This window comes from Esox lucius, chromosome 14 (genome assembly GCF_011004845.1).
Source record: "Esox lucius isolate fEsoLuc1 chromosome 14, fEsoLuc1.pri, whole genome shotgun sequence".
Lineage (NCBI taxonomy): Eukaryota > Metazoa > Chordata > Actinopteri > Esociformes > Esocidae > Esox > Esox lucius.
Genome location: NC_047582.1, coordinates 19,725,368 through 19,740,305, shown reverse-complemented (window position 1 = coordinate 19,740,305; position 14,938 = coordinate 19,725,368). Strand labels below are relative to the sequence as shown.

At 43.4% G+C, this 14,938-nt stretch overlaps 1 protein-coding gene across 14 annotated transcripts in view; it reads left to right on the top strand.

The window, feature by feature from the left end:
- The window catches only part of ank1b (ankyrin 1, erythrocytic b), an 85,400-nt gene that overhangs the window by 37,989 nt on the left and 32,473 nt on the right, over positions 1-14,938 (top strand). For 9 of the 14 annotated variants that reach the window (XM_020053629.3, XM_020053625.3, XM_020053627.3 and 6 more), the window contains 14 exons: positions 3,919-4,020; positions 6,245-6,343; positions 7,694-7,792; positions 8,212-8,310; positions 8,696-8,881; positions 9,112-9,210; positions 9,333-9,431; positions 9,611-9,709; positions 12,893-13,090; positions 13,311-13,409; positions 13,598-13,696; positions 13,897-13,995; positions 14,168-14,365; positions 14,520-14,621. In XM_020053629.3, the coding sequence (XP_019909188.1) occupies positions 3,919-4,020; positions 6,245-6,343; positions 7,694-7,792; positions 8,212-8,310; positions 8,696-8,881; positions 9,112-9,210; positions 9,333-9,431; positions 9,611-9,709; positions 12,893-13,090; positions 13,311-13,409; positions 13,598-13,696; positions 13,897-13,995; positions 14,168-14,365; positions 14,520-14,621 (1,677 nt within the window). The remainder of the gene's footprint in view (positions 1-3,918; positions 4,021-6,244; positions 6,344-7,693; positions 7,793-8,211; positions 8,311-8,695; positions 8,882-9,111; positions 9,211-9,332; positions 9,432-9,610; positions 9,710-12,892; positions 13,091-13,310; positions 13,410-13,597; positions 13,697-13,896; positions 13,996-14,167; positions 14,366-14,519; positions 14,622-14,938) is intronic. The other 5 variants (XM_010877912.4, XM_010877911.4, XM_020053634.3 and 2 more) reach the window with 1 other exon arrangement.

Genomic DNA, 14,938 nt, shown 5'->3' with positions numbered 1-14,938 from the left:
TTCAGAAAGCTTTTGCAACATAGCATAATTACAAATCTTTTGTAGAGAGCCAGAGTTCAGCAATGTGTCAGTCTTGAACCCTTTACTGACCTGGGCGCCATAGCCAATCAGGTAGGCTACATTATAGCTATATGCAAATCAGGCTTTAATGTTGTAATATTTGATAAAAGGTAGCCGGCCTGTGTTGAGCACCATATAAAGGCTACTATAGGCCTTCATCATTTAAATAACAAAAACAATTCTATATGAAAATGCTATAGGAATTGCTCAACGGGTTTTGTTTGTACGGCACATATATATATATATATATATATATACATATATATATAGACAGTGGGGAGAACAAGTATTTGATACACTGCTGATTTTGCAGGTTTTCCTACTTACAAAGCATTTAGAGGTCTGTAAAAAAAAATCCAGAAAATCACATTGTATGATTTTTAAATAATTATTTAGCATTTTATTGCATGACGTAAGTATTTGATCACCTACCAATCAGTAAGAATTCCGGCTCTCACAGACCTGTTCGTTTTTCTTTAAGATGCCCTCCTGTTCTCTACTCATTACCTGTATTAACTGCACTTGTTTGAACTCGTTACCTGTATAAATGACACCTGTCCACACACTCAATCAAACAGACTCCAACCTCTCCACAATGGCCAAGACCAGAGAGCTGTGTAAGGACATCAGGGATATAATTGTAGACCTGCACAAGGCTGGGATGGACTACCGGACAGTAGGCAAGCAGCTTGGTGAGAAGGCAACAACTGTTGGCGCAATTATTAAAAAATGGAAGAAGTTCAAGATGACAGTCAATCTCCACTCGCCGTGTTTGGAGGAAGAAGAAGGATGAGTACAAACCCAAGAACACCATCCCAACCGTGAAGCATGGAGGTGGAAACATCTATCTTTGGGGATGCTTTTCTGCCAAGTGGACAGGACGGCTGCACCGTATTGAGGGGAGGATGGATGGGGCCATGTATCGCGAGATCTTGGCCAACAACCTCATTCCCTCTGTAAGAGCATTGAAGATGGGTGGTGGCTGGATCTTCCAGCATGACAACGACCCGAAACACACAGCCAAGGCAACTAAGGAGTGGCTCCGTAAGAAGCATCTCAAGGTCCTGGAGTGGCCTAGCCAGTCTCCAGACCTGAAACCAATAGAACATCTTTGGAGGGAGCTGAAAGTCCGTATTGCCCAGCGACAGCCCTGAAACCTGAAGGATCTGGAGGTCTGTATGGAGGAGTGGGCCAAAATCCCTGTTGCAGTGTGTGCAAACCTGGTCAAGAACTACAGTAAACGTATGATCTCTGTAATAGCAAACAAAGGTTTTTGTATCAAATATTAAGTTCTGCTTTTCTGATGTATCAAATATTTATGTCATGCAATAAAATGCAAATTCATTTCTTAAACATTATACAATGGGATTTTCTGGATTTTTGTTTTAGATTCCGTTACTCACAGTTGAAGAGTACCTATGATAAAATGACAGACTTCTACATGCTTTGTAAGTGAGAAAACCTGCAAAATTGGCAGTGTATCAAATACTTGTTCTCCCCATTGTATATATATATATATAAATATGTATATATGTTGTCCAAAAAATCTTAATCAGTCATTAATATTTGCCATGGCTACCATTAGCTGTGTCTGAGGGTGGGGCTCCTGCATAGCAGCATAGTAACTAATGGTGGTAACAGTCATTGTGCCAATATTACAAGTAATTTCTCGTGTAGACAGCTATTTGGTTCGGGAGGGGAGAGAAATTGGCTTTGTTAGCTATCTCTGGACAACATGTTTACTTCATTTGCCCAGTTGTTTGGGATCAACGTGTCATGTCGGTCACTTGGACTGGCTTATCACTTTACGTCTAGGGAGCATTAACGTTATCTAGGATAGCATCTGCTAAAATCTGTGGGACATCCAGATGGTTCCATATTAAAAGCTATTTCTTCATTGCCCAGTAAAGTAAACATTGTTGCCTTGTTGCCAGCATCCGCGTGTTGGAAGTGGCTGTATCAATAACACCGCCCACTTCACTCAGAGAGAGGAGAATCTTGGAAATAGTAACAATTGACATAAACTGGCAATTTGGAACATCTGAACTGAGCAGGATATCAAAGCTGGATACCTATGCAGACTCATACATTGTTTAAAGCAAAATGTGTGAGGGTGTCTACAGGGTGTCTATAGACTGCTGCTGCTACTGAAAAGAAGAAACCCACTGCATTACACAGGTTACATTCTAATTTAAACTGAGCAAATAATGTGTCACGGACAGATGAAGATGAGAGAGAGCAGGGACATTATAAGGAAAATTGTAAGCAAAATGTGTAGTCGGCCCATCTCACATGAAATGTGAAAAGTGATTCAGCACTCATTTTAATTTCTAGGAAGATATGAAACCATTCGGTAGGGCATACAGACACGAGAATACATACATATGCACAAACGTAAGTGTTAATCAACCCACTCAAATACACAGACTGGATAGCGTTAGCGTTATGCTGGCAAGACTTCAGCCTGGATACATCATTCATATACCACTGAGGAGAGTAGAGGAGCTTACAACCCCTCCCACTGAGATGGCTCACATCAGGCGATCAAAGGAAACAAACAGAGACCCTGGGAGAAGTAGAGAGGGAGGGATGGAGAGAGATGGAGGGAATAAGAGAGAAATAACAAATGCAGTTAACACTATGAAGGAGAGAGTGAAGGGATGTAAAGACCCAGATGGGTACAAACAGGAAAACGAGAGAGTTATAGGGGCCGTGGTTAAGAGGTAGAGGGAGAGTTTGGGTTGAAAAAGGTACACATTTGCCCTTGGGAAATATGGAAAGAGAAGCTGATAGCAGAGGAAAATGTATTCTACAGTGAGATGCAAAATACTAGTTCCAGATTTATGATTAAATCAGAAGGACAGACGGTGGGGAGAAAACAGTATCATCAGGAAATGGGAGAAGAGGAACTTACAAGTCTACATTGTACACAGTTCTATACTGTAAGGGATAACGCTGTATTGGATCAGTTTAACATCACCATCTCGCTTGAGAACACACCCCTTACAGAATATCATTGCACATGACATGTGTGGGTGGAGGTGAGTAGGCATACCGTATGAAATCATTACCAAATCTGTCCTGGAGGCAGAGAAAGCGTGCTGGACTACAGCACTAGGCAGCCATGTTAGAATATCCCGGTCTGATTGCGGTGGCAAAGGTGACCGCTTTCCCAGAGGCCTTAGAAGTCAGACTGGTGGGAGGGCTGCAGCCGGCGTGAGTCCTGCTTTAGATAGCTGCCAAAAGCCCAGTGAGTGGGAGGCTCACCGGTTTGTACTGTCATCCGTTTTTAGGCTCAGACAGAGGAGAAGGGGAGAGTTGGAGTCTGCTGATGTCCCTGGGAGACCCACGCTTGCAACGATTCAACATGCCCTATGTGGCCGTTCTAAAAGCCCATAACAAGGCATTTTTCATAAACCATCCATGCAAGCACTTCAAAATACCCTCGAGTTGGATGCTTCTGTTTTTAAAGTAAACCGGATTGGTCTTACATGGTGTTCCTTGTTTAGATGTTTGCTTGGGTCTACTACAAGAGAACAATCTGCTGTTGTGTCTCATAGCGTAACATCGGGAAAACACTGTTATTATGGATATACGTTTCCCTTTTTTCAGTAATAAGAATGTAGTCATTGTTGTGCTGACTCAACTGTGAAAACTGTTAGGTCTCATAGTTGCACCAGTCTGTAAAGGACATCTGTGCCGGATTTAACTGAAACATACAATCCTTCTCTCTCTCTCTCTCTCTCTCTCTCTCTCTCTCTCTCTCTCACTCTCTCTCTCTCTCTTTCACTCTCTCTCTCTCTCTCTCTCTCTCTCTGTGTGTGTCTTTGTCGCTGTCTTTACCTCTGTGCTCCCCAGGCGGATGCTGCCACCAGTTTCCTCCGTGCGGCCCGTTCAGGGAACCTTGACAAGGCTCTGGACCACATAAAGAATGGAATTGACATCAACATATCCAATCAGGTATATCAGATGTTCCTCCCACAGACCAAAGTCGCAGTCTGATACAGTGTCCCTGGGCCAGACTCATAAAACATTCATGCATCAGGCTTTTTAAGATGTAATTATAGATGTGTTTTTTGTTAAAGACACATTACATTATTTGTTGGCTAATCACAGCCATTAACGATAAAGTCTAGCCTAGATACACTTGTAGTTTCAAGATTCATTGTGTATGTGTGTGTGTGTGTGTGTGTGTGTGTGTGGTTGGGTGCATGTGTGTGGGGATGGGTGTGGGTGTTGAGGTGAGGGTGTGTGTGTGTGTGTGTGTGTGTGTGTGTGTGTGTAAATGGGGGTGTGTGTTGAGGTGCGTGTGTGTAGATGGGGGTGGGTGTGTGTTTTAGATGGGGGTGTGTTTTGATGTGTGTGTGTGTGTGTGTGTGTGTGGATGCTTGCACGTGGATGCTGAAATACTGTATAACTATGTCATCACATTGCCTCCTGTGTCCTTGCACTTCGGCTATGTTTGCTGTGGTACTAACACCATTCATTAACAACAGCAATGAGAAAATGTTCATTATTAGCCAGACAGCTAGACCATTTTTCTTGCACTCCTTACTGTGCTCTGCTCTCCTCTGTTTGTTCCATTTCACCTTGTTGCATCATGACAGAAGTAAGATGGTTAAATGACCTCTCATGTACAGTGTAGCTAACACGCATGCATGTTTTTATCTATTGTGGCAGCTTTTGTATCATATACAGAATGTATCAACATGTATGCCAGCCTATTTATGAGTGAACACCAGCTCGAGTGGAAGTGAATCCATTCAATATTTTTCCTAAGTACTTTGGTGAATGGATAGTTCAGTAGTGGTGGGGAGCCTGGGCTCTGGGCACCCTGGAAAATATAGTCCCACTCTAAAGCAACCGATGCAACCTCTTAGCACCTTAAACAAAAACAACCATGGCACAATGCTGTCATTGTTGTAAAACCCAATACCAAAGAATACTGCCGTAACCCTACTAGTATAGGATCAAAGGTAGAGTTAAACTACAATGATCCATTAGTGTGCATTGCCCATACGGGCATGTATATTGATATGTTTCCTATATACATTCAAATTAGTCTAGAATTAGTGGTGCATATTCTAATATACTGATATAATTCTTGTTGCAGTTATAAAAAGCACTATGATTCAGCATTTGTAAAGGGGTGTCAGTCTGCCCGCCAGGCCCTCGCCCTATCTACCAACCTGCCATTGCACACACACCCAGGATTCACACACTACCTCAGATGTTTGTGTTTCCTTGTGTGTATGTGTGCGCGGGTGTGTGCGTGTGTGTGTGCGTGTGTGCGTTTGTGCAGTCTCGCTCTCTTTCTCTGATGAACCACCTGATTTCAAGGTGTCTTGGAACATGGCTTGACCTGCAGGAGCTGTAAACACAGCCGCTGGGTTAAACTGGCCAAAATATTGCTCTAGTTTAGGTTAAACCTTAGAAATAAATAATTGTTACATCTCCAATCTTAGAATCCATTGGCCTCCCCAAAAATAATAAAGTCATCTAATACTGCAGTAGTAGCATCCTGCAACTTTTATGTTCCACTCTGACACTGCCAGCAATTCTAACCTGGGGACAAGGTTTGTGTGTCACCCCCTCCGTGTGCACATGCACTCTACATACAGTACATTATCCAAATATGGTGTATAAATAAAGATAATTCTATCAGGCTATTCCGGTCTGTTTAACAGTGATACTCTCCTTTAGTCACCAATTCAATAGCAACTGGTTCTGAAATGCTTAGTTCACTGAATTCCATTGAACCAGATAGAAACTGGGAATGGTATGTCTGGCTCCGTGTTCTATTTCTGCGTTATCCGTGTGAATTTTGTGACACTGCAGTGTGAGGGCGTGGGAACCAGTGTGGTTTGCAGAGTCTCCCTGTGGCCAGACCCGGTACTGCCGGCTGTACTGTGAGTCTGTCCGTTTCTGCAGCAGTACCCAGACAGCCCTGAGATGAAACTGTCTGCTTCCTTTGAGACTTAAACGGTCTTCAATTTTTTTTAAAACATATTTTAGTTCTGCTTCTGTAGCCGCTAGGTTTTCAGTTTGCATGCTTGTTATTTTTAGCATATCCACTGCTCAGAAATCATTGTGATGGATGGAATAAAACGCTCATTCAGAATGCTGACATTTTGGTCTGTTAGTTTTGTGTTGTCACTGCTGATTTCTGTTACTGTCTCTGCAGAATGGGCTCAACGGTTTGCATCTGGCCTCTAAAGAAGGCCACGTCAAAATGGTGCTGGAGCTGCTACACGCAGGCATTGTCCTGGAGACCACCACTAAGGTACCACTCAGTGTTTCCCCCGTCTCTACTTCACACCCCACAAATGAAAGTACACTTCTGTCTTAGGATTCAGATGTAGAGTAAATACACCCCCTGCAAAGTAAATCTCTTTTGATATTCAGACATTTGGATATATACTGTAATGTTCAATACAGCACTAATGACAGATAAAGGTAACTTAATTAAACAAATTACACTGCAAAAATCAACAGAAATGCAATTTCCTAGTGGGGAAATTACTGAAATTACTTGAGGTAGCCATTTCTTTTAACTGTGTCTCTTACTTAGATTAGGAAGAAATGTTGCCCACTTTTCTTTACAGAACTGCTTCAGCTGTGTCTCAGGGCTTTCTTACATACCAGGTCTGCTTCAATTCCCCCCCACAACTTTCGATAGGATTGAGATCTGGGCTTTGAGTCAGCCATACCATTTCTTATTTTAGCGTAATTCTATTGTAGTATTGCTTATAGATCCATGTTTTATTCAGCTTCAACTGTTTGACAGTGCCCCTCACATTCTATATGCCACATTCTATATGCCTCAGGGCCTGACCAATTAATATTGGTCAGGCCCTGAGGCATGAAAGCAGCCCCAAACCATAAAGTCTGCCTCCATGCTTTATGGTTGGTGTGAGGTTCTTCTGCATTGCGGCTGAACAACTATACCTTTGACTCATCTACATTGGATATAAAAAGTCTACACACCCATGTTAAAATGCCAGGTTCTTATGATGTAAAAGAATGAGACAAAGATAAATCATGTCAGAACATTTTCCACCTTTAATGTGACATATAATGTCAAACAATTCAATTGAAAAACAAACTGAAATCTTTGAGAGAGAAAAAAAAAAAAGACAATAACCTGGTTGCATAAGTCCCTCTTATAACTGGGGATGTGGCTGTGACTCTGATTAATCACAAATAAAGTTCAGCTGTTCTATTAGTATTTTCCTGACATTTTCTTAGTTGTTTGTCAGTCGTGTCTTGATATACACCACTTATACAGTACATTACAGACTGTTTAGAGTTTATTGTTAACAATTACTTTAATAATGATACAGTCCTCAGAAATACTGACTTGTGACTTATGAGACATTATCTGGATAAAATTTGATGAATGCATTTATAGGCCTATAAATGCATTCATCAAATTTTATCCAGATAATGTCTCATAAGTCACAAGTCAGTATTTCTGAGGACTGTATCATTATTAAAGTAATTTCCCTTAAGAAGTGGGTCATTAGGCTTGACTGTGTGTGTGTGTGTGTGTGTGTGTGTGTGTGTGTGTGTGTGTGTGTGTGTGTGTGTGTGTGTGTGTGTGTGTGCGTGTGTGTGTGTGAACCACCTCTAGAAAGGGAACACTGCCCTCCATATTGCTGCATTGGCAGGCCAGGAGAAAGTGGTGGCTGAGCTCGTCAACTATGGAGCCAACGTCAATTCTCAGTCCCAGGTGAGTCATCAAAGACATTATACAGCATATTACTATTACCCTGTATGCTGAGTCAAGGACAAGTGAGTGTGTGTGTGTGAGAGTTCCTGTTTTACTATCTGAGTGAGGACTTGGCTGGTCCTCTCTTTAACAAGAAGCTTTATTTGACGTGGGGCAAAGTTTAGTGTTAGGATTAGAATTAGGGTTAAGTTTAAAATTAGTCGTACAATTAAGGTTCGGGTTACGTTTAGGTATTGAGGGTTAGGTTTAGGAGTTAGCATTAGCTTGGGGTTAGGCTTGAAGGTTAGGTTGTTGAAGTTAAGGTTAGGTAAAATAGTTATTTTTAAAGGTACAAAATTGCCAGTCCTCTCCATGATGTGTGAGTTTGTGTGTGCTTATGTGTTACTTGTAACCTTTGGTCATGTGCTTTCCCCATACAGAAAGGCTTCAGTCCCCTCTACATGGCTGCGCAAGAGAACCACTTAGAGGTGGTCAAGTTCCTGTTAGAGAATGGAGCCAATCAGAGTCTTCCAACAGAGGTGAACATGGTCTAACAGACATCAGATGTTTTTTGACTTCAGTCCAATAGATATTTCCACATTAACCTTCTCAGCTGCTTTATATTGCTTCAGATGTCCCTTTTCTCTCATCCTATGTCCTTGTCTTTATTCTCTTCCTTTCCCTAAACCGACCCCTCTCATCCCTCCATTATCATTTGGTTTGTTTCCCTCCAACCCTCTCAAACGTATCCCTTCAACTCATTCTACTATCCTGCTCTCTCTCATTTACCCTCTTTCTCCTTTCATTACCTTACTCCCTTGTCCTCCTCCCGCTTCCCTCCCTCTCCATTCCTTCTTCCTTCGTTCCCTTTATCCCTCGACATCCCTCCTACTAACCCTTGTTCTCTCTCGTTCCGTCCGTCAGGATGGGTTCACACCCCTGGCCGTGGCTCTCCAGCAGGGTCATGAGAACGTTGTGGCCCTGCTCATCAACTATGGTACCAAGGGTAAGGTCCGCCTGCCCGCTCTGCATATCGCTGCACGCAATGATGACACGCGTACCGCTGCAGTGTTGCTGCAGAACGACCCAAACCCTGACGTCCTCAGCAAGGTACCGCACACCGTGTGTGTGTGTGTGTGTGTCTGTCTGCGATGACTCATTAAGCCCTAATATGCTGATGTCATTAGCTGGTGACATCAGTCATGTCATTGTTGTGCTGACTTGCAAAAAATAACAATAGGAACAAAGGTGACTACATGGATAAACTGAAAAGCCGCCAGCAAAAGCTGACTACAGACATGGACAATGATAATGAGATCTCTCTCTCTGTCCATCTGTAGACTGGCTTCACTCCTCTCCACATCGCGGCTCACTATGAGAACCTGAGTGTGGCCCAACTGCTAATTAACAGAGGAGCAAATGTCAACTTTACCCCTAAGGTCAGTCTGTTGACCCTCAGCTTTCATGTAACTTTCATCCTCATCCATGACATGAATATCCAATTAAAACAAACATTATGTTGATTCAGCTGGTTTAGAACTTGTTCTGCCTCTCTTCTCAGAATGGTATCACCCCCCTTCACATAGCCGCCAGGAGGGGTAATGCAATCATGGTTCGGCTTTTGCTGGACAGAGGGGCCCAGATAGACGCTATGACCAAGGTACTAGAAACCTCCACTTTCTCCTCTTCTACCTCTTCCTCTTCTTCTTCTTCCTCCTTTTCCTCCTCCACTTGCTCCACTCCTTCCTCTTCTTTTACCCCTTCTTCTTCCACCTCCCACTATGTCTTTCTGACATCTGATTTGAGACCTGTCTGACCCTACCTGACCCCTCTCCATAGGATGAGTTGACCCCTCTGCACTGTGCGGCCAGGAACGGTCATGTAAGAATCATTGATCTCCTGCTAGACCAGGGGGCTCCCATCCAGGCCAAAACCAAGGTCAGTCAGGAAAACGAATGGCCACCTTGGCTCTACATCACACCTACAAGCCCGCACCTTTTCCCATTAACCAATGAATTTTCAACATTAACCTGTGCCAAAATATTCTCTGCCAACTACACAGCTGCATGACTATGTTATAGATGCGTGTGTGTTTTCTCCTCTCAAAGATATTTGTTAAAAACATACAACAAACAGCCATAACCATTTCTTTTGAGTTTTCTTTTTTTTAAACATTAAATACAAAATTAGGAGAAAGCATTCCTGACCACCAAGTAAAAGCACACCTGGATGTCCTGACACTCCTTTCCTAGTAAAGAGTCCTTGGCACGACCTATTAGAATAGTGGTGTTAACTCGGGTGTCCTGGTTAAATTCACAATCAAGCCTTCCTATGATCATAGCACTCCCTCCAATTGATTCATTATTTCACTTTGAATCACAGCGTCAACTAAATTTCTATAATGTAAATGTAAAAATATGATCCTAGATGGCCAATTCTCTAGCTATATGGGCATAAGCTCACAATTGTAGTTGATTCCAACTGATTCTGCATCCAGAAAATGTGCCGAACAAATTGGTGACTTGACTTCTAGGTTGGGGTTCAGTTACATAGAGAAGAATGTCCTCCATGGATAGAGACCTATAGAGTGTCTTTGGTATTAAAAAAGTATCTCTACGTAAGACCTTATGGCTTGAGTGAAAAGTTGTGATGAAAGTGCACAACCATGTCTCGTCCCTGGAGCTGAATTCAGACGTCTGATTCATTGGTGAAAATTCCGGTGCAGTTGGATCCATTTCAGTAATTCGCCTCCAGAGTTACTTTTCTATAGAACTGTAAATAGGTAGGAGCCTTTCAACGTGTTCAAAGGATTCTCAGAATCAAGAGCTCTAACAGCAATGTCCACATTAGGTAACCCTGGCAGAGGAGCTTATTTTCAAGAGACGCCGGAGAACAAGTTCCTGTTAGGGGATGCAGTCGGTCTGACATGAGTGGATTAATTTGCCTGAATTTGGCAAGGCTGTGCGAGAATCGTTTCATCTGTGTTGAGGAGAGAAAACGGTCTGTATGGACCAAACTTTTCTGGACCCTTCCCTTATTTAAAAGTAACTGTTATAACTGTCCTTTTATCAGTGGATGATATCTGGTATTAGGGCAAGGTCTTTTCAGAAAGAAACGTTGTGATTCGAAATGTTTGAACCATATTGTTTAGTGTAATCAGGGCAGAGAGGATCTGTCCTGCTTCGATCAAACTGTAAACATCCCTATTAGCAATTATGGTTTTGTCCTGGAAGAAAATTGACTTCCATATCAGAATGGCCTCAAAGTTGAGTGGCACACATGACCTACCCAGCTACATCTAAGTGGGATGTGGCAGTTGTTGCTGCAGTAATCTGTCAGACCATTGAGAAGATATTCTGGGTTTAGCTGGCCCAAACCCTTTATTAAAAAAACCAACACTGAGCGCAGTGGGATGATTTCACCCGGTTTAATGATGCCCATTAGTATTTCTGCATTGCTTGTAGAAGCAATAAGAACAGGGATGGGGGCAATAATGGAATGTTTTCAATTGGGTTGTGGATGGAATGAAAACAGTTTGGATGGAATGAAAACAGTTACATGACCCTGATGACCCTGATGGAGCCAGGATCCATAGCTCAGCAACCATAGGCAGTCACACCCCCCCCATCCACCCACCAGTATCTCCAGGCTGAAAGGCCCCATTCAGCAGTTTCATTTTAAACAGGAGGGCTTAAGGGCATAGGTCAAAAGACATGCTTGACCACCTATGACACAGTGACAATCCTGCGCCATTCACAGTCTTATCCTGCACTATTCGTTCTTATAAGAACATATCATAACAGAGATTTTAGTGGGGCGAGAGCCTTGTCTCTGTTCATTGGTTGAATCTGCGTATTCCATGAGGTGAGATTCCATTTTATTTCCTATTTTGACAAAAGAATAGATGTTTTTAACAAAGTATTTAATTAATACAATTTCAATTGCAAAACAGAGAGCTTTACGAGCAGCCCATCCACCCAAGCAGTGCGCCCCAAACAGGATTTCCTGCGAGCTGGGAGTCAAAACGCCCCCACAACTCATTGGCAAAACCACAGAGACAGATAGTGAAATTAGCAAACATGGATTTACAGTTAGTACACAGAACTCCAGTCTGCTGACATGGAATCAGCCAGTTCCCAGTTACCTACCCAACATGGACGTAGCAAACATAAAGGTAGAAGGGGAAGACGGGGAAAGCATAATAAAACATTTAAGAGTATATTGTAGGCTACATGCTGCAATAATAATAACAATGTATCAGTTGGTAATGGATATTATGCCACATACCACGGTTCTAAAAGCAGGATAAAGAACTCCACTTCAGTGTCAGCAGTGCAATAGAGAACAATGTTGTAGTGCTTAGATGGTTAACTGCTCGTGATATTCTGGGCTTGGACAGACCCTTGAGAAGTTGGCACGCTATGTGCACGATACAAGCACAGAGGCAACTGAAGAACAGTACTGTGTTACCCAGGATCGCCATTGAAAACGTTTAGGAAGAGTCATGGGTCGAGTCTTTCTCCAGTGATTCAGGTATGACAGTTATTCTTAGAACATTACACCGGGCGCTGCCCTCCTAATCCACAACCAAAAGCTGATTTAATCTGGTTGTTTCTCTCAGATTCAGTAAACTTTTTCTCTTGTTCGTCGACTCAAGCATTAGCATATCCAGTCGTTCTTTTGAGGTCATCAATTTGCTGGTTATGCGAGGTAGATGTAATGGTGATGAATGTTGTTTTAGCACTTGGCCCAGCAATAGCTGTCATGAAACTCTCAGCGTGCAGCTTCACAGACGGCGTATAGATAGGTCAGCTCTGCATGTGGATCCTCTTTAGTGTGGGTTTTCGGGAAGGCCTCACTCAATGCCTTCTTGCATCAGGTAGAAAGATATATAATAGATTCATGCATTATGAATTAAAAATAAAAATTAAAAAAAAAATTCTGTGAAAGGCGTAATGATCTTTTTAAAATTAGGAGTAATTTCTAAAGGAAAGAATAAGGGAGCTCTATTGTGACCATCCCATTTTCCACTTGAAGACCATCAGTGGCTCATTTATCGGCTCCTTCTTCATTGCCGCTGTGTCTTCCTCTTACCGCTCCCTGTCCTTCGTCTCTCTACAGAACGGCCTGTCCCCCATCCACATGGCAGCCCAGGGAGACCACATGGACTGTGTGAGGCAGCTTCTGCAGTACAACGCCGAGATCGATGACATCACTCTGGACCACCTGACCCCTCTACACGTGGCGGCCCACTGCGGGCACCACCGCATGGCCAAAGTGCTGTTGGACAAGGGGGCCAAGGCCAACGCACGCGCTCTGGTCAGCAGCCAAGAAAGAGTTCTCTGTACTGCTTAGTGTGCATGGTTTACTGAGCTAACCGGATCTCGTGTCTGCTTCGCTCAAACCGTAGAAAACACCATAAAACACGAATGAGCGTCGTTACCGGACAGGTTCAGGCCGTGCCCATCATTTCCAAATAATTTCTGCCATTTCGTGCGCGCCAGCGTGCTTCGTTTTCTGACTGTTTTGCTGTTTTCAGAATGGGTTCACTCCCCTTCACATTGCCTGTAAGAAGAACCACATGCGCTCCATGGATCTGCTGCTGAAACACTCTGCCTCCCTGGAGGCTGTCACGGAGGTGAGATAACACTCTGTCACAGAGACATGGGGCTTCCTCGGGACGGGTTGTACTAATGACAGTGTGTTACTGCCTGCCGTTGCCTGGTGTCAGTGTGATGTTTCTCAGTGTAATGGAAATGGTGTTTTATGAACCTTTGCCCGTAACCCTTCTCTGTCTTCAAAATGCCTGTGTCTCTCTGCCATTAGTCCGGTCTGACCCCCCTCCATGTAGCTGCCTTCATGGGCCACCTGAACATTGTAAAGAACCTGCTCCATAGAGGGGCCTCTCCCAATGCATCCAATGTGGTGAGGGAACCCTTTTATAAACATTATACTAACACTAGCCAGGTCCATGCTTAATAATTTACCGACAAAGCCCTTTTCTTTGTGTTTATGATGTATATGATGTCAGCGTTTGTTTTTGATATAACACGGCTTAGTCATGTGTTTGTTGCCAGAGTGTCTGTGACAGGCAACGTGACCTCTGACCTGTGTTTGTATGGCAGAAAGTGGAGACACCCCTTCACATGGCGTCCAGGGCGGGCCACTGTGAGGTGGCTCTGTTCCTGCTGCAGAACACGGCCCAGGTGGACGCCAAGGCGAAGGTACCGTCGGCCTTAAACATCTACACGTTATTAATGTTTATTTATTGACGTCAAGAACTGGACCATCTTTACGACTGCGTCCACGCGATGCACACATACCTCAGTATGACTTACGCATATATCTTTCCATCCTCTGTTTCCCCTCACTCTCACTCCATCTATTGTTCTCTAGGATGACCAGACCCCTCTACACTGTGCGGCCCGTATGGGACATAAGGAACTGGTCAAACTGCTCCTGGAGCACAAGGCCAATCCTGACTCTGCTACCACAGCTGGCCACACCCCCTTACACATCGCTGCCCGCGAGGGTCACATTCACACCACCCGTATCCTTCTGGATGGAGGAGCGCAACAGACCAAGATGACAAAGGTTTCCTTTTGGTTCACAGTGACTTTGCTCTCTCTGTATCCTAATTATTTCCCCAAGTTCAATCTCACTCCTAATCTTTTAACATCTGAACAGTTTTTATGCTTTTTCTTTCTTGCTGAATTTGAATGTGTGTGTGTGTGTTTGTGTGCCCAAGCAGAAAGGCTTCACCCCCCTCCACGTGGCCTGTAAGTACGGTAAGGTGGACGTAGTTGAGCTGCTGCTGGAGAGAGGAGCGAACCCCAACGCGGCTGGAAAGGTACACAGAAGACCCTGTAGCATGGCATTGACTGTCCTCTACTGTTCATTACCCTTAGTCACACTGTTCAGTGACCCACCTCAAGCTAATGGAACTTTCCTGTGAAACAACCAGCCAATAAAGCCCACATTCCTGAAATAAAACAAATGCACCATTATTTTTAGAGCACAATAGTGCCTTTCAAGGTGCTTCTAATAAAGACAAAACATAAATGTATCACAGACTGTCTTAAATAACATCCTAAAAGGATTCAGTGTTAAAAAAAATGACATGCCCACAGAAGCGGGCTGATATTCCGTTGTTTTAAATAGCTAGCG